Source organism: Schistocerca gregaria, chromosome 9, assembly GCF_023897955.1.
Source record: "Schistocerca gregaria isolate iqSchGreg1 chromosome 9, iqSchGreg1.2, whole genome shotgun sequence".
In the NCBI taxonomy this organism is placed as follows: domain Eukaryota; kingdom Metazoa; phylum Arthropoda; class Insecta; order Orthoptera; family Acrididae; genus Schistocerca; species Schistocerca gregaria.
This window is the reverse complement of record NC_064928.1, coordinates 215606411-215630737: the sequence shown is the minus strand read 5'-3', so window position 1 is coordinate 215630737 and position 24327 is coordinate 215606411. Positions and strand designations below refer to the sequence as shown.

General features: G+C 41.3%; 2 protein-coding genes across 4 annotated transcripts in view; both read left to right on the top strand.

The window, feature by feature from the left end:
* LOC126291993 (uncharacterized) overlaps positions 1–22564 on the top strand; it is a 177248-nt gene extending 154684 nt beyond the window's left edge. For all 3 annotated transcript variants that reach the window (XM_049985766.1, XM_049985767.1, XM_049985765.1), the window contains one exon: positions 16783–22564. In XM_049985766.1, coding sequence (XP_049841723.1) covers positions 16783–16832 — 50 coding nt within the window. In that variant the 3' untranslated portion in view covers positions 16833–22564. The remainder of the gene's footprint in view (positions 1–16782) is intronic.
* Positions 16947–17742, top strand: LOC126291519 (serine/threonine-protein phosphatase 6 regulatory ankyrin repeat subunit A-like). The gene is made up of 3 exons (XM_049985022.1): positions 16947–17084; positions 17168–17398; positions 17527–17742. The coding sequence occupies exons 1-3, from the start codon at positions 16947–16949 to the stop codon at positions 17740–17742; spliced, it is 585 nt and encodes a 194-aa protein (XP_049840979.1).
* Positions 22565–24327: the final 1763 nt, after the last annotated feature.

Here is a 24327-nt window from a genome sequence, read left to right as displayed (position 1 = left end):
AATTTAAATGAAGGATTTTCAGGGAAATGGACCAGTCATGTTCAGGCCTCTACATCACCAGGACCTTAATCCACTACATTTTTATTTGTGGGAACATTTACTGGAACAAGTTTATAGCACTCCAACCGTAGATGTCCATGGCTTAATGGCTTGCGTGCATGCTGCACTGGTGATGGTGATTTAGGTGTGTTGCACAGGGTCCAACAAAGTGTGTTCCATGAGTTGTAAAGTGTTTGAAAATACAAGTGGGTCTCTTTGAACATCTTCTCTAAGGTGAACATTGCTTGTATGTGTATATACTGGCTCTGTGAAGGCAAGCCTGGATCTCAGACATACAGAATGGAACTACTGTGCCTAGCATAATGTGCAATATAGTGCAGCCCATCTATTGTGTTTTTGTACCTCACTGGATACAGATGATATTTCTGTGTCCACTATTATTTTCTGTTAGCTTTATTTGCATCATGGATGAAACAAAGTGGTCATTTACATCTGTAGGAATTTCATGTTGTGTCTTAACATTTAAATGAAGGCAACAGTAACAGAAAGAAATACACAACGTACCACATTGTGGAGGTGTAAATTTTAATATAGTTTGATGCTTTAACTGAAAAAAAAAGTTTGGTACAAATATGACTAAAACATCAGAGTCTGCATATCCATTTCCCATGACATTGCCCCATCCAATAAGCTAATGGGACAGATCCAACACAATGCAGAATTCATGCTACCTGTTCTTGGCCATGTTGCACACAGTTACAGCACTGGTGAACTTTGTTTTTTAAGCTGCATATCTATTATACTTGTTGTCGAGGTTAGGTTTTGCTAGATACATGTTTGTCATGAGCTGAGATCAAGAATCTAATGCTAACATAAAGGGTGGCATTTGTTCTTCATCCTCTGTATTCCTTTCAAAGTACTGTCTATTCTGTTCCATTATTAATCCAGGTCTTTTGTGTATCTGACAGAATTACAATGTCACTAGCAAAACCTCAAAGTTTTTATTTCTTCTCCCTGAACTTTAATTCCTTCTCAAATTTTTCCTTTCTTTCCTTTACTGCTTCCTCAATGTACAAATCGAAAAACACCAAGAATGGATTACAACCCAGTCTCACTCCCTTCTCAACCACTGTTTCCTCTTCATGAATAACTGCTGTCTGGTTTCTGTGCAAGTTGTAAATGACCTTTTACTCCCTATATTTCACCCTTGCTCCATTGAAAATTTCAGAGTATTTGAGCCAACACTGTCAAAAGCTTTCTCTATGTCTATGAGTGCTATAAATGTAGGTTTGCCTTTTGTTAACCGGCCTTCTAAGACAAGTTGGGTGTACCTAAATTTCTCTTGAATCCAAGCTGTCCTTCCATGAGGTCGGCTTCTATCAGATTTACCATTCTTCTGTAAATAATTCACATCAATATTTTGCAGCCATGCCTCATTGCACTGATGGTTCAGTAATATTGACACTTGCAGCACCTGCCTTGTTTGGAATTGGAATTATTAGACTCTTTTTGAAGTCTGAGGGTAATTTGACTGTCTACATGTTTGGCACACTAAGTGGAATAGTTTTCTCAGTAATTCTGAGGGAATGTGGTTTACTCCAGGATCCTTGTTTCAGCTTAGGACTTTTAGCTCTCTGTCAAATTCTTCTTGCAGTATTATATCCTCCATCTCATCTGCATCTACTTTCTCTTCCTGTTCTATAATATTGCCTTAAAGTTCATTTCCTCCATAGAGCACATCTATATAGTTCCTCCACCTTTCAGCTTTCCCTTCTTTGTTTAGTACTGGTCCCACCTGAGCCTTGATGTTTGTACAGCTTCTTTTCTTTCCTCCAAACATCTTTCCTTTCCCTGTAGGTAGCATCCATCTTTTCCCTAGTTGTGTGCCTTTATACCCTTGCATGTTCCTTCATCCATTCCTGCTTAGCCATTTTGCACTTTCCGCCAGTATTGTTTTCTACATGTCCATATTCCCTTTTTTCCTGTTTGATTTCCTGAATTGTTATATGTTCTCCTCTCATCAATAAAATTCATTATCTCCTGTGGTATCCAAGGGTTTCTGCTGGGCTTTGTCATTTTACCTATGTGATCCTCTTCCACCTTTTTTATTTCCTCTCTCAAAGCTATCCATTTGTCTTCTAATGTATTCCTTTCCCTTACTTCAGTCAATTGGTGCCTGTAACTCCCAACAAGCTCTGCTTCTTTCAACTTACCCAGATCTCATCTCCTTAATTTCCTACCTTTATGCACTTTCTTTAGTTTTAATCAAGAAGTTCACAACCAATAAATTGTGATCAGAGTCCACATCTGCCCCTGGAAATGTCTTACAGTTTAGAATATGCGTCTGAAATCTCTGTCTTAGCATTATATAACTAGTCTGAAACCTTCCAATGTCTCCAGTTCCCTTCCAAATAAGCAACCCACTTTCACGATTCGTAAACAAAGTGTTGGCAGTGGTTAAATTATGCCGTGCAAAAGTCTACCAGGTGTACCCCTGAGTACATATTCTGCTACTTTTTTCCTTCTCTTCCTTTTCCTAGTATCAATTTCTAATTCTCCACTACAATAAAATTTTTCTTCCTTAACTATCTGAATAATTTCTTTTATTTCATTATTATTGTTTGAATTCTGTCATCTGCTGTGTTTATTAGCATATAAAATTATATTATTGTGTTTGTATTTGTCTTTTTATCTATCTTGGCTATGATGTTGCATTCACTATGATTGATTGATTGATTTTTATTGCCCAAAAACAAAATATTTACAGGGATGTAATGCTTGTACAAGCAACGTCAATAAATGTACAAACAACAATGACAACAAATACACAAATAATTAATCTATGTTAGAAATTATGCTCACAGAAATATTCCATTGTATAAAAATAATTTTGAATTAATAAATTTCTTACAAATATCTTACATTTTTTCAGCTCCATACTCTTAACTGACTCTGGTAGTTTATTAAATGGCTTTACAGATGTGTGTTTGAAGCTGTGTAGAGCTTTGGTATATGAGCAGTAGTCTTTTCTTGCATGAATACAGTGTTGTGTGTTATAACTATGTACATCAGAATTCAGATCAAAACTAGACAAGTTCTTTTTAATGTACAAGAGACATCAAAATATGTATATACATGGTAAGGTCATAATACTAAGTTTAATAAATAATTATCTACAGTGAGTTCTAGGTGGTACTTTACATATCAGACTGACAGCTTTTTTCTGGGCTGTAAATAAGCATTTTGAGTAGCAATTATTTCCCCACATGATTGTCCCATATGTCAAATTAGAGTGAATATAAATATAGTAGACAGAAAGCAAAATTTTCTCATCTGCTGTTGCTTGTAATTTTTTGAGCATAAATATTCCTTTAGAAATTTTTGGTGTTAAATAATTCACACGTGCCTGCCAGCCTAAATTACTTTGCAAAACAATGCCAAGAAACTATACAAGAACTGTCTCTAAGGTGATTCTATTGTTATAAGAAATGTTTAATTCCTGTGTTTTATTTATGTTCATAGACAGGCTATTGGCAATGCACCAAACAGAAAATATATATACCTTGAGTGAGGCAGAGTTACTTATGTTATTGTTCGTAGGCACTGTAACACTTAAACTGATATCAGTTGCATACAAGTAACAGTTCGTATTATCATCTATTACATTGCTAGGTAGGTCATTCATATATAATATGAGTGAGAGAAGGCCCAAGATTGACCCTAGAGGAACACCATGGTTAACGGGTAAGAAACTAGAATATTGTTCTATAAAAACACGGGAGAACTGCCATAAGTCAGTAACATCTTGCCATGATATTTCGGCACAAAGTCTTTTGGCCATCTTCAGGTGAGTACAGCTGTAGAAGTACTTACGGCAGTTCTCCTGTGTTTTTATGGAACAATCTGTACGCTGGCAAAAATTCAAACATCACAACTAGAATATTGGGTATTGAAGTAAACAGTTTGAGATCTATTAGATAAGTATGACTGGATAATTTTAACAGAAGAGACTGAGATACCTACAGTTTTTAATTTCAGCAGCAAAGTGTTGTGCACACAGTGTCAAATGCTTTTGACAAATCAAAAAACTTTGTACTTAGAATAAATTTTTCTTCTTTTGCTTCAAGACAGTTACATATGTAGGTCATAACAGCATCACATGTTGATAGATTTTTCCTAAACCCAAACTGGCTATTTGAAAGTAATTGATGAGAATCTAGATGAAGTTTCAATATTTTAGAGCTGATATTGTAAATATTGAGTGAATCACTTTTGCTAAGTGCACATCTTTTACACAAATGTGTTCAAAATAAAACACATTTTCCATAGCATTTAGGTTTTTATAGGCAACATCCAAATAGTAGCTAGGTTCGTGTTTACTATTAGGTATCTTAGTAACTACACTATCTGCACTGTTTAAAAAATAATTATTAAAACTATCAGCACTAATTTTGGATCTAGATACAAATTCTTTGCTACCTGATGCTAGATTCTCATTAATGATTTTCCACATTTCTTTTGGTTTATTAATAGCTTGTGCAACCAATTTGCAATTATATTCTAATTTAGCTTTCTTAATATCCATTCTGTACTGGTATTTGCATTATTTATATCTTATTTTGGCATGCATACAAGATGAATTCTTTGCTAGGTAGTAGAAATTGTTGCATTGATCTTTAAGTTTTCGTAGTTCCTGCGTGTACCACTTATTTTTATTGGTAGTCGATATGCTGCTCATTTTAACACATTTGTTTTTTAGTGGCAGACCAATGTTAACTGCCCACATTCAAGAAAGTTGTTGAACTGGGTTTCTGCTCCAGTGTTACCATACACACACAACCAATTAATTTTTCTGAGACATTTTAGAAAAACAGATATATTACAGTCACTAATTGTACGTTGTGTCTTATAAATCACAGAAGGCTTGGTGACATTAAAAATCATTGCACCCATTTACATGAATAATAATTCCATGATGATCAGAATGAAGAGTGTCAATCACATTTGTATCATATATTGAAGAATGAAAAGTTGTAACAATATTGTCTATACAAGTACCCATGTTTACACTACCAGGTCTGGTGATTGCATTCTTCAGCATGATAATCATCCCATAGCTTTTAACTAAGCTATTTATTTCCAAGTTGTCAGAAGTACTGGAGTTGAACTTAATATTAAAATCAGCCATTAGAATTATATTAACTTTCTTTGAAAACAATGTGTTTAATAAGATGTCCAACTATTCAAAAAATTCTCTCTTATTTTCCAATACTGAGTTTCTGTAAATACAGATAAAGGCTGTTCCATAAGTCACAATGTAACAGGCAGATATTTCAAAAGTTTCCTTAACAGATCCATTTTGTTACTCTAGGTAGTGGCTCCAAAAACAAGGTGGTTCTTAATTAAAATGGCAGAGCCACCTCGTTTCTTATCTTTACGACAAAAGTAAGAGGCTACTTTAAAATCTGGAATGCTTGTCAAGTTGATGCCATCAGGGTTCATGCAATGTTCAGCTAAACCAAGGACTTCTATTTGCTTTCCCTTGATCAGAACATGCAATGCATCTATTTTATCTAATAAGCCCTGTATGTTAAGAAACATAATCTTTTGCAGTACAGTTAGGTGTAACGTTATTAGCTTTGGAGATACTGCCTGCTAAACTATTTATTTGCTGCTTTTTTTAGTATGGGTTGGGCCCTGGTCAACAGGAAGTGACCAAGCCTGGTCAGGACTAGGCTGATGTAGAACTACTCTCACTTAATTTAGTGCCAAAGTCCAATACTACTTTTTTGGAAAATTTGAGAATTCTTTCACTTACATATTTTTTACCAAGACTGTTCACTTGAAGTCTATGTAATGTTTGAAATCTACTTCCTAATCTACTGATGTCCACAAACAATACATTTGTATATTTCTTACAAATATATTTCATTTGCTTTTCTTACTTCTAAATTGACGCAGGACCACATGGGTAGATCATGGTGGTGAGGCACTGAGAAAACTAGGACATTAGTGTTTCTTAAATGATGTACTGTTTCTTTAAGGGAAAACTGAAGTCTTCTTGTTTCATTCCTAGCCACATCGTTTGTGCCAGCCAGGAACACTGCAACACATTTAGAATCCAGATCATCCATTTCAGCATTTCGTGCTGCCACATCCTGGAAACAAGCATTTGGCTTAATTGTACTAGTGATGTCTTGTAGATACTATTCTCTCATCACTCGAGCAATATTTCTTCCATGGCTGTCTGCTTATATACATATACGCACTTTCTTGTTATTGCCTGGGTCAGGCCTACGTTGGCTGCTAAACAATGAGCACACCATGTCAGATTCCTCTGCTTCTTGTAAATCTGACAATGGCTCAAAAGAATTGTTTATTGACAAAGTTTCTGTTTTGTTTTTCTGGGCCACAGCTTTTCCGCTACCACCTTTCAAAAACAGTTCTCCAATCTGAATCATCTTGTTTATTTGTATCTGAAACGGTAATCTGCTTGGCATTGTTTATGTGAGATGTTTCTTTATCACTGATATTAGGTTTTGTTAGTTCACACATTGCATTGTCACTGTTGTGTATTACCATGTTATGCCTGCAGAAATCGCATCTCCATTCTTTTATGCATTTCCTGTCCTCTATTAATGAGGGATCCACCTTACCACATCGAAAGTGAAATAAGGACTCACACTCAGTGCACAGAATACCACTTCTTACCGTTTCCTTACACTTTCTGCAAGGATTATGAGAAGTCTTATTTACTGACACTTTTGTGCCTACTTTCTGTTCATTTTTTAGTTTGCACTCGACCCATTTGTGATTTAAATCATGTATTTCTTCAATTAGAAATTTAATAATTTGACCTGTACAGTCCTTGTTGGTAAGTTTTTTACTGAGACTGTTTTTATCACAACGTGAGCATAACCAAATTTTTTGCTTTGTATTCACTTTCGCACATTTTTACATTTTATGCACATCATACCTTTTCCTGCGTGCTTTTTGCAGTAGCAGTGATGAGTAGTTGACTCACTGCTTGATTCTTCATAGTATGATGTTGATGGTGTACACACTATCTCACTTTGATGTTCCTTTGGTGTCCCATTACGTTTTTCACCAACTTTTGTAATAACGTAACACAAAACACATGCATTGTCACAATAAACGTCATATTTACTGCACATTAAGCACTTTCCTACTGTGTTTTGATATTTATTTCTAGAGCTAACGTAAAATGTATCTATACTCAGCACCATCTTGCCACTATGCTGTTCATAGAGCTTATATGCTTTCTTATTTTCTTATTCATTATTAGACCTACTGTTGCATTACTTGTATTTGATTTTGTATCTATAACCCTGCACTCACTTGACCAGAAGTCTTATTCCTCCTCCTGCCACCAGACTTCATGAGTTCCCACAAGATCTAACTTCAACCAATCCTTTTCCCATTTTTAAGTTTTCTAGCCTATGTGTCCAATCAAGGTATCTAACATTCCATGCTCTGACCCATAAAACACAAGTTTTATTTCTTCCTGATGACAAGATCCTCTTAAGCAGACCCTGCCCACAAATCCAAATGGTGGACTGTTTTGCATCCAGAATATTTTACCCAAGAAAATTTCATTATCATTTAAATATATGATAGACCATGTTAGCTGATGTTATACCTGAAGGACAGATCAGTCGATCATCCAGGCTGTTTCCCCTGCAACTACTGAAAATTCTGCCACTCATCTTCAGGAACCACATGATTGTCTGGCCTCTCCATACTCTTTCATAGTGGCTGTATCTATGGTATGGCTGTTTGTGTCATTGACATATGCAGTCCTCCATCCCACCTTGGCATTGTCCACGGTTCACTAACATGCCACAAAGACATCACAGAAACTTAATCTGAATACTGTAATAACAGTCAACTACCACTGTGCTCCTATGGCATCTACACATAATCAGTTATATTAGGAAGAAAACTGCTACTTAAAAAAAACTACCTCCTCAGTTTTATTATATATCTGCTACTAGAAACATAATATTTACTTGATTACATAGGTGCATCCATGCCATCAGGAGTCTCCCCTAGAATCAACAGTAACATGACGTGGTGCTAGATAGCAGTTCTGTTCAGGAGAACAAGTGTAAAGAGAGACCAAAGAGTGAGTTGAGCAGTCATTCAGGATGGATGTTACCTACTGGAATAGCACTTTTACATAAGGATTGCAATTCACGACTTTTGTAATGACCCTTGTATTTACAGTGTTTTGACGTCCTACAGATACAGAATTGTTGTGATAGTGCCACGATATTTAACAGTGCCCACAACAGTACGCACAAACGGCGATAGAGGCGCTCCGCAAATTGGATGAGCGCGGGAGCGCCACCTAGCTACGAACGGCACCGGCCGCATGTCACGGCACAGCAGTCGAATACGAGAGACTGAGTTGTAATCATGTGATCAGCTATTGTTTCTAAGAGAGAGTGTGAAATCCACGCAATTATTGTGATTAAAGGTTATAACACTTTTTGGCGACGAGGTCGGGATATTTTCACCGCATTGTGGATTTGTGTGTTCGTGTCGGGGCAGACATGGAACAGCTTATGCAAGCGCTCATTGAACAACAAACACAGCTGATGGCAGCGATTCAGGCGTTGTCGACGTCGCTTACTCATCGTCTGTCTTCCTCTTCTCCGCCTCCATTCCCTCCTTACGACGAGGCCGCTGAAGACTGGGAGAATTATGAGAAGCGTTTGCGGCAACACTTCTTGGCTTTCGGCGTTGTCGACGCTCCTATGTGTAAGTCGTTATTTCTATCTTGGATTTCCCCTCGGGTCTATCAGCTGCTATCTCAGTTAGCCCCTCTGCGGGAACCAGCCTCCCTGTCCTTCCAAGAAATGTGCGACTTATTGTCTGCCTATTATCGAACAAACACCCACGTCGTTGCCGCCCACGTGGCGTTCTACCGGTGTCGTAAACAGCCCCATCAATCTTACCGGGCTTGGGCGGCGGAACTACACGGCCTGAGTAGGAAATGTCAGTTTGTCACGGACACTCATCAAGAGTCTTATGCTGATTCAATGGTTAGGGATGCTATTCTACGGCTTGCTCCTGATAAAGAAGTTCGGCAACGTGCCCTACAACTGCCAAACCCGTCGTTGTCGGAAGTTCTAAGCATCGCTCAATCCTTTGAAGTGTCTCACGCTGCTGGCGCGCAAATAGACGCGTGGTGTGATGTAGGCGCTGTACAGTCAACTCTCGACAAGGACAATTTGCCTGTTGCACAGGAGAACGAAGATGTGGCGGCGGTTCACTCGCGTAAACAACGTCGCGTTGGGCCGCAACGCTCGCAGCGAAACCAGCAACCACAGAAGCCGGTTCGTTCCGCGCTTCCTTCTTGCCCCCGTTGTTTCGTACAGCACGACAGGGCAGCGTGTCCAAAACGTTGGGCCACGTGTAATTCATGTAGGAAAAAAGGCCACATTGCTTCTGTGTGTCAGTCCCATAAAGTTCCTGTCGACGAGGACGAGGCGTCGGACATGGATGTTCACTGTGTGCTTTCTCAAACAAATAAGTTGTTTGTTACTGTTCGTGTTCTGAATAAAGACATCCGCATGCAAGTGGACACTGGCTCTGCAGTAACTCTCATTAATTCTCGCACGTATTTGGCGTTGGGCTCCCCTCCTTTGTCTCCAGTTACGCGCAATCTGAGGACTTATAATCAGCAGAAAATTCCTATCATGGGCCAGTTTGATGCTTCCACTGCCTACAAGTCTGTTTTTCGGCCCCTCACGTTTTATGTGGTGGATCATGCGGGCACTGAAAACCTGTTCGGGTATGATGCTTTCCAGTTGTTCGGGTTCTCCATGTGCACCTCATATCTGAGGACATTCCGTATCAACAGCTGGATGGATTGTGTTGTGAATTTTCGTCCGTGTTCTCTGCTGGTCTGGGTTGTGCCAAGGATTTTGCAGCCCACATTACTCTTAAACCTACGGCTCGCCCTAATTTTTTCCGGGCACGCCCTATTCCGATGGCGTTAAGTGCACCTGTCATGGCTGAGCTAGACAGGTTAACAGCTTCAGGGATTCTCCTTCCGGTTACCTCCAGTGAATGGGCATCGCCGATCGTGGTGGTTTCTAAACCAAACGGGAGTCTGCGATTGTGTGGTGACTTTAAAGCCACTGTCAATGCTCAGAGCCTCATTGACACTTATCCTCTTCCTTGTCCTGAGGAGTTGTTTACCAAGCTCGCTGGGGGCCAGTTCTTTTCCATCAGTTGCCGTTGGACGCTCCTTCCAAGGAATTTCTCGTTATCAACACTCCTTGTGGGTTGTATCAGTACCAGCGATTACCATTTGGCGTCGCTAGCGCACCGGCCATTTTTCAGCGGTTTTTGGAACAGCTCACGGCTTCCGTTCCCGGCCCCGGCTGCATAAACTATCTGGATGACATTGTTGTCACGGGAGCCTCCACTGCGGAGCACCTTCGTAATTTACGTTCACTGTTTCGGGTTTTGCATTCGGCTGGGTTGAGGTGCAATCTGGACAAGTCACAGTTCTTCCAACCCTCCATTGAGTATCTTGGTTTCCACTTGTCCCGTGAGGGCATATGCCCTCTCCGTGAGCACGTTGCGGCCATTAACGCTCTCCCCCGGCCGTCTACGGTCAAAGAACTTCAGGCGTTTCTAGGCAAGATTGCTTATTATCACAAATTCATTCCATCCGCAGCAGCGGTAGCTTATCCTCTGCATCAGCTGTTACGCAAAAACGTTCCCTTCTGTTGGTCCGACGGGTGTGAGCAGGCTTTTGTTCGCCTGAAGGCTCATTTGCAGTCGGCGCCTTGTCTTGCCACATTCCGTCCGGGTCAGCACTTGGTTCTGGCAACTGACGCGTCACAGTATGGCCTAGGGGCTGTTCTCGCCCATCGGTATGAGGATGGGTCGGAACGACCCATTGCCTATGCTTCCAAGACCCTCAACGAGGCGCAACGGCGTTACTCTCAAATCGAAAAGGAGGCGCTCGCTATCATTTATGCTCTAAAAAAGTTCAGCGTTTTTTTGTATGGTTCTAAGTTTCACCTCATCACCGACCACAAACCACTGGTCTCTCTGTTCAGCCCCTCGGCGTCACTTCCGGATAAGGCAGCTCACCGCCTGCAACGTTGGGCCTTATACTTGTCTCGTTTTCATTATGAGATTCACTATCGCCCCACGGCCCAGCACGCAAACGCGGATGCATTGTCGCGATTGCCGATGGGCCCTGACCCTGTTTTCGATCGTGATGAACTCCTCTGTTTCCACATTGATGAGGAAGAACGTCGTGCGGTCGAGGGCTTTCCACTTACAGGTTCGCAGGTCGCGTCAGCTACTGCGCGGGACCCAGTCCTGCGTCGGGTGATCGGTTTTGTTCAACGAGGTTGGCCGGACAGGACCGGGGGCCGGGCATTGGATCCCCTTCACAACTACCATGCCTTGCGCCTTCGTCTGTCTGTTCGTGATGGTGTTGTTCTTCTGGCCACGGATGGCACATCTCCACGGGTCGTGGTGCCAGTCTCTCTTCGCAAAGATGTTCTCAAACTGTTGCACGGAGGCCATTGGGGTATTTCTCGGACTAAGTCCCTGGCCCGCAGGCACGTTTATTGGCCCGGCATTGATTCGGACATCGCCCATATGGTTGCTGCATGTGGCCAGTGTGCTCAACAACTGGCGGCACCTCGTACAATGCCCTCTCCGTGGCCTGATCCAGCTCAGCCATGGGAATGGGTGCACGCAGACTTTGCTGGCCCCTTCCTCGGTACTTATTGGCTACTGTTGATTGACGCCTTCTCGAAGTTTCCATTTGTTGTTAGATGTCTGTCGCCCACCACTGCGGCGACGATGCTGGCTTTGTCCAAAATCTTTGCGCTAGAAGGTCTTCCATCCACGATCGTCACGGACAATGGCCCTCAGTTCTCTTCGCAGGCCTTCCGTGATTTTTGTACTGGACAAGGGATTCATCATGTTACCGCACCTCCCTTCCATCCGCAATCGAATGGGGAGGTCGAGCGCCTTGTCCGCACTTTCAAATGCCAGATGAAAAAATTCCTTAGTGATTTTTCCACAGATGACGCCCTGCTGCAATTTCTGAGTTCTCATCGCTTCACGCCTCTGGGTGATCGCAGCCCTGCTGAACTCTTGCATGGCCGCCAACCGCGCACTCTACTGCACCTGCTTCACCCTGTCAGGCCTTGTACTGTGTCCCCTAGTGCGGGAAAATACTCGGTGGGCGCCGACGTGTGGGCACGAGGGTATGGATCTCGCCCTAAATGGATTCCAGGGGTGGTCAAGGCTCTTCGCGGCCGCCGGCTTTGTGAAATCCGTACGGGCGACATCACGGTTGTTCGCCATTACGACCAGATGCGCCCACGAGTGGTGGCCACGCCGGTGCCACCGCCCCCTTCCTTTGCCTCCACTAGCCCGAGAAGCCAGTCCTGCCGCTGCTACCGATCTACCGTCCGTGTTGATGCAGCTGCCGTCGCTGCCGCTTCCAAGTACTCCGGAACCGGCCCCAGTCGCGACGCCGCCTTCTCCGGGACCCATCTCGCTGGAGCACACTCCCAGGTCAATGACACCTATGGATGCTGCTCCGGAGTTTTCACCCATCATCTCATCCAGGAGGCACGTTCCATGCACGAGCTTCCGTCCTGGACATTTTCGACCATACTCCCGTGTCTCTGCGCGGGATCTCCTCGGGGCCTCACAAGAGGCCATGGATGTCTCTGCGCTGTCCATGTCTCCAAGGAAGTGAGTGTTTATTTTTTTCAAGGGGGGAAAAGTGTTGTGATAGTGCCACGACATTTAACAGTGCCGCCACAACAGTACGCACAAACGGCGATAGAGGCGCTCCGCAAATCGGATGAGCGCGGGAGCTCACCTAGCTACGAACGGCACCGGCCGCATGTCACGGCACATCAGTCGAATACGAGAGACTGAGTTGTAATCATGTGATCAGCTATTGTTTCTAAGAGAGAGTGTGAAATCCACGCAATTATTGTGATTAAAGGTTATAACAAGAATGTCTCCATTATGTTCATTTATCTGGCAGACTGTTGAACGTTCCTTCTGATTCTGTCCAGTAATCATCCCCTGACCTGGGATTCTGGCTGACTTTTCCATTACTCGCCCTATTTCCTAAACATCACTGATCCTTTTTCCTTCCTTCTACTTACTTTCCCTTCGATCAGGAGTAGGAGCCACTAGCTCTGACAGCCTCTGCATCCCTGTATCTTTTATTAGTGTTTTCTCCAGCTGCAACTTAGTGGGTAGTTTTTTTTATCTGTCCATATTATGATGGACATTCAATAAGTAATGCAACACATTTCATTTTTGAAAGCAGGTTAGTTTTACTCAGTATTCCATTACATCATATTATTCGTCACTCATTTGGCCACAAAACCCTACTTTGCAAAATAATCTCTGTTCAAAGGAACAGCTTTATGCCACCTTACTAGGCATGCCTGTATGACCGCATGGTACCATTCTATTGGTTGATGTTGGAGCCAAAGTCTTGTGGTGCCAATAACCTCCCCATCATCCACACAATGCTTCCTATAGAGTGCATTCTTCATTGGGACAAACAGATGCTCTTTATTGTCTCATCTTAGCTGGCAAGGAATCCAGTACACCAACTGGTGGATGAATGTGTCAGAATTTCCAGCAGAAAAAAAAGTAGTTTAGCAGTTGATCTGTCAGTCACCTAAAATGAGTGTGTGTGCACATTACAACATTGCAGGAGTCACAGCTGTGTGTGTCCAGCTGGCACACAGGAGATTTGCATGTCTTACCATGCTTTTGTTCACAACCAGATCTCTGTAGACATTTTGCAAGTGCCTACAAATATCTGAAATGCTCCTCCATTATTGATGACATTTTGAAAACTACATATAGTGCTGCCACATATCACATTAGATTAGATTAGTTTTTCGTTCCATAGATCCGTACTGAGAAGATCCTCATGGATATGGAACATGTCACTTTTTTTAAAGCTGAAATAACAATACTAACAGTATGAGTATATACAATACGTCATTTTTTAAGCTGAAACAACAATACTAATAGTATGAGTATTACAATACATCATTTGTTTCTATTAAAAAATTCGTCAATGTAGTAGTAGGAGTTGGCCACTAGTAAGTCTTTCAGGCTTCTTTTAAACTGATCTTTATTTGTAACTAAATTTTTTATGTTTGCTTGCAAATTATTGAAGATGAGTGTTCCTGAGTAGCGGACCCCTTTTTGAACTAAAGTAAGTGCTTTTAAGTCCTTGTGCAGATCATTTTTGTTCCTGGTATTGTATGTATGAACTGAGCTGTTTGTTGGAAAAAGAGATATATTATTTTGGGACAAATTTCATTAAGGAGTAAATACACTGAGAGGCAGTAGTTAGTATACCTAGTTCTTTGAAGAGGTTTCTACAGGACGTCCTTGAATTTACTCCACAAATAATATGTATTACACGCTTTTGGAAACTTTTGTTTGACTTGAAGAGTTACCCCAAAATATTATACCATATGACACTATGGAATGAAAGTAGGCAAAGTATGCAAGCTTTTTCATTTTAATGTCGCCTATGTCTGCTAACACTCGAATTGCAAATACAGGTTTGTTAAGGCGTTTCTGCAGTTCTGTGGTGTGCTCCTCCCAACTGAATTTATCACCATCTTCATGAAACTGTTGGGGCGGAAGTGGGAATATTCAACTATGTCCCACAACAAATTCTACATTGTATCAACCAAGATTCTTTGAGAAAAAAGGTGTTGCTTACTTATTGAATGCCTCTAGTATTTTCAAACATTGGTCATCTTTGTTGACAGACTATTTGAAGTTGGATCCTCGGGAATGCCAAAGTGATATTCTGTGACAAAGGGCCTCTGACAGTGTGGGAAAAATAGCCTGCGGTGCTCGATGGGAGTGCGGGTCGGCAGTGAGGCGTTCAAAGATGGAAAGATGGTCCGTGCAGTTGCGATAACTGTTTCCTGGTTGGCGCAGTGGCTACCACACCTGCCTAATAAGCAGGAGATCCTGGGTTTGAATCACGGTCCGGTACACAATTCCGTTCATGCCGCTGATTCTGCTTAATGTTCTGCTGCAGGTGATAAGAGTGACCCCCCCCCCCCCCCCCCCTTCAGTTTACATACAGTGCTTCACAGCCACTGGATTGGCACGGTGTCTGTTCTTTCGAAGGAACAGACACTGTACATTGAAATATACAGGGTGTTACAAAAAGGTACGGCCAAACTTTCAGGTAACATTCCTCACACACAAAGAAAGAAAATATGTTATGTGGACATGTGTCCGGAAACGCTTACTTTTCACGTTAGAGCTCATTTTATTACTTCTCTTCAAATCACATTAATCATGGAATGGAAAACAACAGAGCAACAGACTGTACGAGCGTGACTTCAAACACTTTGTTACGGGAAATGTTCAAAATGTCCTCCGTTAGGAGAGGATACGTGCATCCACCCTCCATCGCATGGAATCCCTGATGTCCTGATGCAGCCCTGGAGAATGGCGTATTGTATCACAGCCGTCCATAATACGAGCACGAAGAGTCTCTACATTTGGTACCAGGGTTGCGTAGACAAGAGCTTTCAAATGCCCCCATAAATGAAAGTCAAGAGGGTTGAGGGGAGGCCATGGAATTGGTCTGACTCTACCAATCCATTGGTCACCGAATCTGTTGTTGAGAAGCGTACGAACACTTTCACTGAAATGTGCAGGAGCTCCATCGTGCATGAACCACATGTTGTGTCGTACTTGTAAAGGCACATGTTGTAGCAGCACAGGTAGAGTATCCCATATGAAATCATGATATCGTGCTCCATTGAGCGTAGGTGGAAGATCATACTGACGAAACTAAAATGAGTTCTAACATGGAAATAAAGCGTTTCCAAACACATGTCCACATAACATCTTTTCTTTATTTCTGTGTGAGGAATGTTTCCTGAAAGTTTTGCCGTGTCTTTTTGTAACACCCTGTATAACCTGTCTAGTTTTCACAAGATGCCATAAAAATGGTTTATTGATGAACTGGAGAAATAAGAGATTTTATCAAATGTACAGTAAGATAAGCTGTCCTCGACAAATACCGTACTGCTGTACTACGCATCATCCTACTGAATGTGGAATGTTGTCGTCTTCCTTCAATTCTGAACTGACTCATCTTGCCACTCATGCGGGAATCTGTAGTTTAATGTGGACTCCAAATTATGATGCAGCTTTCACATTAACAAACTGTTGGCACACTTGTCAAGAGTAATAAGTAACAAAAAATTCTGTAATTGAAACTCGGATACTTAGATTTTCTGTCTGACAATATCCACTTACCCACCGAGCCACGACCATCAAACAGTGACAAAAAAACTTGCTAGGTTTGTTATCAGTAAACTCTATCAACACACAAGTTTACAGAGGTGATTCATAAACTCAAATTGGAATCCCTGGACAGAAGACAACATTCAGATAACATTGTTGAGAAAATTTAGAGCACAAGTATTTGCATCTGACAGTAGAATGATTCTATTGCTGCCAACATACATTTCAGGTAAGGACTATGAAGACAAGGTAAGGGAAATTACAGCTCATACGAAGGTTTATAGATGGTCATTTTTCCCATGTTCCACTTGCTAGTGGAATAGGAAAGGAAGTTACCATCAGTACTCACACTACTCTCTGCCATATGCCATATGTTGGCTTGCAGAGTCTAAAATTAGATGTAGAGTATCAAAAATATTACAAAACATATTTCTTTTTCAGGTGCTGAATACTCTGGGAGATCTACAGTAAAGCAGAAAGGAGGAGTGTGAATGTGGATACACAGGAGGCTAGGATTTTAAAGATTACAAGAACTAGTATACAACCAGGACAGAGCTTCACGTTGCAATACAGACTGGTTGTGAAGAGAAAGTCAAAAGCTCACAATGTGGAGTGCAGACTTATATGCACAAGATGAGAGCGGGGCAACTGCACTACATTGTGCCGTGTACTTGAATGGGATAAATTGTATAGAGCTTCTTATTGGTGCAGGTATAGATATTGGAGTGCAGGATGGCAAGTGGGTGGGAGACAGCTCTGAATTATGCAGTGAAAGTGGAAGTCTCAGATGATGTGAAGCTACTCACTGAGGCTGGTGTGTTTCTAGAGGACAGTTATACAGATGGACGGACAGTTTGCACTATGCTGCAGTAGGAAAAGTGCTCAGCTACTGCTAAGTGTGGACGACTTGCACCTCAGTGCAACTCCACTAAATGCTGCAGCAAAAGCAGACGATGGTGACATCATCATAATACTTACTTCAGTTGGTGCAAATCTTAAGGCATATGATGATGATGATGGAATGTCAGCTTTGCACTATGCTGCACTGCAGGGCTGTGTAAAATGTGTTCAGTTGATTGCTAGTTCTGATGCATATGCGGATGTGCAGGATAATTTTTGTGAGATGCCCCTCCATTACGCGGTAGATAAGAAAAGTTGATTACCGGTGCTGGTTCATATCTGCAGGTACATGACGTACATGGTAAGACAGCTTTACACTATGCTGCATGTCGGGATAGAGTAGAATATGCTTCAGTGTCTGTCAGTGATGACACAGATGTGAACATGTGGGACAAAGTCAGTGTGACTCCTCTCCATTATGCAACAGAAGAAACTTCCTCACTGTTGAGTTACTTAATGAGTCCAGTGACCTTCTGCACATCTGTAACATGGATGGAATAATGGCCTTGCACTATGCTGTAAGCTGCATCCAGCCACCCTGATTTACGTTTTCTGCGATCTCCCTAAATCACTGAAAACAAATGCCAGAATGATTCCTTTGACAGGGTAAGGCCAACTTCTTTCCCCATCTGTCCCTAAACCGATGGGACTGATACTCTTGCTCTTTGGTCCATTCTCCCAAACTGACCAACCGACCAACCTATGCTACATCTTGGGACAGTGCAGAAGGTGCTCAAATTGTTGTTAGTGATTTGATATACATAAATGTGCCAGACAAGGAAAGTGCAAAACCGTTGAACTATGCAGCATGTGCACATAATGCAGTGTGTGCTTCACTCGCTGCCCTTGCTGGTGTAGATATGCATGTGCAGGACAGAGGAGACCTCACAGCTCTCACTATGCAGAATGGATTTATTTCGACAACAGTGCTAATACAAATGTGAATATTCAAGACAAAAAGATCACAATGGCAGTGCACTAAGCAGCAGAGTCAGACAACTAAATTCCTTTCAGGAAGGCCAGACTAAGGGAGGGTGTGGCAGAATGTGATGAGCTGCTGGTCACACTGGGTGCACATTCAGACACCTGAGACAAGTGAGGAACACTGGGCTTCACAATGTTGTGTCTGCTGGGAATGTGGCCTAGGACAGAAATGGTGAGGCAGCACTGCTCTTTGCTGTATTAGCACACAGCTCAGTGTGCTTCACTCTGCTGCTACATTCTGTTGCCACAGGTTCAATGTCTTGAAAATAGAAGAGGATATTATTCCCAAGAAAATGCACAAATAATTATGAAAGTAGTTTGCAAAGCAGTTCATGATTCTTATTTTTTCTCGTTACTGCCACTGGTATTTTCTTTAGTTTCCAAGCACTCTTTATTGTTTTAGCATTCAAACAATGGAAACTCCAGGTCAAAATATCAACAATATAAGGAAAACATAGGTTGTTACTCACCATAAAGATAGATCATTGTGTTGCATACAGGCACAACAAAAAGACATTTACACATTAGCTTTTGGCCAAAGCCTCCACTGGGAAGGGAAAACACACATATTATTCACACAAACAAGCACATTTCACTCACACAGGACTGCCATCTCTGGTTACCCAGACTGGAATTCAGCTGTCACATAGAACAGAAGCAGCAATCTGGATGGGATGGGAAAGAGAAAGGGTATAGGAGGAATTGGGTGTGTGGAAAGAAGAGCCCTGTCTGCCGGAGTTTCAAGGGGCTACACTGCCAACTGACACAGCTTCAGGAGACTGTGGGGCAGGGATGTGGAGGGGGGGAGGGAGGGGAAAGAGTGAAAAAGGCGAGGAGCTGGGAGAGATGGGTGGGTGATTTGACAGAGTGGCAAGCAAAGAGGGTGGGGAGATGTCAGTAGCGAGGAGGCGATAGAACGGTTAGGGTGGAAATTGTTAGATGGAGGGTGTGGGGACAGTAAGTTACTATAGTTTGAGGCCAGGATAACTTAGGGAGCAGAGAATGTCTTGTAAGTATAACTCCCATCTGTGCAGTTCAGGAAAGACTTATGTTATCCTTATAGCACATACTCCGCTCCCAAAAGTACCCTAGCCTCAGCCTATGGTAACCTACTGTGCCCACAACCTCCACCCAGCAGTTCCCGCTCCCTCTGTCCTATCACTCCCCCCTCACCCTCTTTGCGGACTGCACTCTTTCAAGCCCCAACTATCTTTCCCCTTCCCCACTCTTCTCCTTTTCAGCACCCCCCCCCCCTCCTCCTATAGTCTACCTACAATGAATCCATTGGCAGTCTAATCTCTGCTCTTCTCTCCCCCAACCCATATCCATCTATCCCTTTGCCTCCCCCTTCCCTGCCCCTCCACACTGCTGATTCCATGTGACACGGCAGTTGCATTCTAGTCCAATCTGCCAGCGATGGCAGTTTTGTGTGTGTGTGTGTGTGTGTGTGTGTGTGTGTGTCTGTGTGTGTGTGTGTGTGTGTGTGTGTGTGTGTGTGTGTAAATTTTTCATTGTGCCTGTCTGTAACACAATGTGTTATCTTTGCAGTGAGTCACAATCTATCTTTTCCTTATGTTGTTGTTATTTTAGCATGCAACAGCTAAGTACAAATGATAATGATAATTTCATATGGCTCAATGGCCTAGTACATGTCTTTCAATTGGACACCACTTTTGTTGACTTTGATGTCCCAAACTTACCCTAGTAGTCCTACTAGGGAAAGGCAATGTACAGTGTAATATGGAATCTGAATCACATGTAATTCCTGGCAAATCTTCACATAATTCAGAGGTTAAGGCTTGGTTAAAGGTAAACTGAAGAAATCTGCGATCTGAATGGTCTTGAAGTCAAATAAGCACAACTGATGTAGCTCCACACATAGACAATAATAAGTCAACATGTGTGGGGTTCTTTGGGTTCCATGTGAATAAGTTAAATTGAGTTGACACATAGATAAACTAATAAAAATGATCAAACATACATGTTATCCTCTTAAAAAGCATCTCTCATTGTATTGGACTGCAGGTAGGCTACTATAAAAACTGGTTTCCTAAGAAAGTAATCTGTGGAAGCAGATTAAATGCTCCTAACCATGAGTTGCAAATGGAATTAGAATATTATGTAAAACTTAAAGAAGACCCAACTTGGCATCAAGGCATGTAGATGATACAAGGGATAAATCAAACTACAAACTATGCTGTAAAATTTTAATTAAAGTCATCAGATCATCAAAATGTATGTACTTTTTAAGGAAAAATGAGTTCATCTAGTAACAAGATAAGAACTCATCAGGTTACCCTACATTCCAAGGCTGTTGCACGAGGTGACTGTTATATTGTAAATAATAGATTTCAGCTATCTGTCGTCCTTTTGAAATTTTATTGGCAGATCTAGATTTCAGCTAAAAACTAGCCATTCTCAATGTACTATTATTTTTGATCAATGTTTGTAATGCCTGTTGGTCGGGCTTCATCCACAGTTGATTGAATACTAATTAGTATTCAATGAACTGTGGATGAAGCCCGACCAACAGGCATTACATGTATTGATCAAAAATGATACTGCATTGAGAATGAGAATGGCTAGTTTCGAGTTGAAATCTAGATCTGCCAATAAAAGTTCAAAAGGACGACTGATAGCTGAAATCTATTATTTACAAGCCAAGATAAGAACTACTTGCCACATAGGAAGAAATAAGACAGGAGAAATGAACCAAGACAATGAAGACGCCAAAATTGCAGGAACTTTTAATAACATGTTACTGACAGTAGTGGATAATTCATGTTGGAACACTCCCTTAGCATATAACTTACAGTTCCTAAGAAAAGGCTTCCAAAGCAAGTTTCATAAAATTCAACTTCAGACTACATCTCAAAAAGAACTGTTTGAAGTTATCAGTTCTCTTAAAAAATAAATAAATTCAGAGTGGAAAATCCAGGATGGAATGTAAAAATATTAGAGAAGGAAAATTGCTACTCACCATATAGCGGAGGTGGTGAGTCACAATAGGCACAACTGGAAGATTCACACAGTTATAGCTTTCGGAAGGCCTTTGTCAGCAATAGACACACACACACACACACACACAAATGCAAATGCAAATGCAAATGCAACTTGCACACCCAAAACATGTTGTTTCAGTTGTCGAAGACTGCAGATGTGTGTGCAAGTTGTGTTTGTATGTGTGTGTGTGTGTGTGTGTGTGTGTGTGTGTGTGTGTGTGTGTGTGTATGTGTGTGTGTGTGTTTGTTGATGACAAAGGCCTTAATAGCTGAAAGCTACAATTGTGTGAATCTTTTTGTTGTGCCTATCGTGACTCAGCATCTCTGCTATATGGTGAGTAGCAACTTTCCTTCTCTAATATTGTTAAATTCCAATTGGTTATAATAAAATCAGTAGTAAAATAATGAAATGTTGTTCAGCTCAACTTAGTAATGTATTGAGTTACTTATCTAATGAATCTTTTCACAATGGTACTTTCCCAGAGAGACTTACACACCACTGTCAAGTGACTTCACAAATAAGTAGACAGAATCCTCTGTATCCTTTTCCCTGATAGTGAGATTTGCCTCCCTCAAGGGTGACCCATATCTGGTGTTTTAGCACCAATTTAGCTAAAGTCTTTGTGCTCTGACCTCTGCCTTCCTCTATCAAACACGTTTCATTGGACCAAAGGAAAGAATAGATCCACCACATTTCCACATTTCTTTCTCCCAGTTCTCAGTGAATTTCCTAGTTGAACAGTAATCTATACTGATATGTCTTAGGTTGTGCCTTTGCAAATTCTAGGTGTAGCATTTTTACAACAGAATTAGTGGCCATTATCCAAGCCTTCCATTACACCTGCACTCACAGTTGTGAAAATGTCCTAATCTGTAGTGAATCCAAGTAGCCTGCAGGGCATAAGCCAATTCTGTCCTTAGAATTCATTAGTTTCAAACATACATGATCTTTTCTCTTGCTCCCACAATACTGGGAGCTTGATTTTATTCCTCTGGACCCCAAGTCATGTTGGGATCCTGGGAAACAATCTTGCAGACTGGTTACCAACTACTGGAGGCTTGGAACAAGGAAAGTCTTCCTGTGGCCACCAGGAACAGCCTATGTACCATACAGGGGTCTATAGCCACATGGTGATAATTGTATGAAAGTAAACATAATTTGATACAGACATGTGACATGCCATTTTGTTAAATGAAAAAAAAAAAAATGTATGCGCCAATAATATTGCTAAATTTTTAGAAATAAAAATAGAATTTTACTTGTTTCTGATATCATTTTTGTACTAAATTTTAAGTAATTGTTAATATTTGCATTTTCATGCACACAGTAAATAAAATGGGTGATATTTTTATTAAAACATTATGTTTCAGTATTTGTTAAGTAACACTTCTGTTTGCTAACAACTAGCTTACAGTATTCAAGTAAAAATAAAAATCTTCTTCTAGCTATAAAAAATGGAAAAACATAGTATCCTATCACTATAACAGTTGAAATCGACAAACTCATACAAATGCATGGGTGTAACACTTTGTAGGGATATAAAATGGAATGATCACAAAGGTTCAGCCATGGGTAAAGCAGGCAGTAGGCTTTAGTTTATTGGTGGAATGCTGGGGAATCACAATCAATCTACAAAGAAGATTGCTTGGAAATCACTTGTGCAACTGGTTCTAGAATATTGTTAAAGTGTCTGGGATCCATACCAGATAGGACTAACAGGGGATATTGAATGTATACAGTGAAGGGCAGTACGAATGGTCACAGCTTTGTATAATATGTGGGAGAGTATCACAGAGTTACTGAAGGAACTGAACTGGAAGAATTTTGAAGGTAGACGTAAACCATTCCAAGAAAGTCTATTAACAAAGTGTCAAGAACCAGCTTCAAATTATTACTCTAGTGATATACTAAAACACCCTACATATTGCTCAAATAGGTATTGTGAGGATAAGATTAGAATAATTACGAAATGCACAGAAGCATTAAAACAATCTTCTTTCCACACTCCATACATGAATGGAACAGGAAGAAACCCTAACAAGTGGTACAGCGGGTCATACTGTCTGAAATGCACCTCACAGTGGTTTGCAAAGTATAGATGTAGATTCGAATCACTCACTTTATGTTAGCAAGAATTTTAAGCCATGCACTCACTTACCAGCAAATATGAAAAAATGCAGAAATGTTTTGTACTTGTAAGTGCTCAGATATCTTATAATCTTCAAAGGCAGTTTTTTTTAGTTTTTATTTTAACATGACGTATAGTATGATGAAGCTACCTTCCATTTCATTCTTTCTTGGGGCATTTGTCCCACTTCAACACAGGGTCGGCCGAGTTATTATTGATTTGGCAGTGTTAGTCGCAGAGGGTGGCTGCCGCCATCCCGAACCCCCGAGGACAGTATCTGTCTGCATCCAGTGTAAGCAACAGAATTGCAGCTGAGGCGGAACATGGGGACCAGCTCAGTATTCAGCTAGCAGGATGTGGAAAACCTCCCGAAAACCACATCCAGGCTGGCCAGCATACTGGCCCTCATCATTAATCCACTGGGCAGATTTGATCCAGGGCTGGCGCACCTACCAGAGTCCAGGAAGCAGCACATTAGCACTCTCGGCTACCTTGGCAGATTGAAGCTAAGTTCCATTAATACTGCTCAAACGAACAGATAAACACGTTGTAACAGAACCATATTTGCTTGTGCTAATATGACTCCAGTCACTGCACCTCTGTCAGTCTAGCTGAAAAATGATTGTTGAAAGAAGACTATTTTACATGATGTTATCCACACCACTCTAAAACTATACTTTGATACTGAACAACCTATGCACAGGTAAATGGCTAGCTACATACTACTATCTGTTAGTGTCCTGTAATGAGAGTCTTCAAGTATGGTAACCTAACACTGAAATGACACAAAAGTTCACATGTGGCAAATAAACAAATAACTGATTCTTGCTGTGGAGCAACTGAACGCACTTAAGCACAGTGACTTGTGTCTATCAGTGTTCCAAACTGTAATTGCAGCATGCTCTCTGGCCAGATAAATGGTTTGCTAAGATGATGATACCAATGACACACTAATGCATCCACCTTTTGTT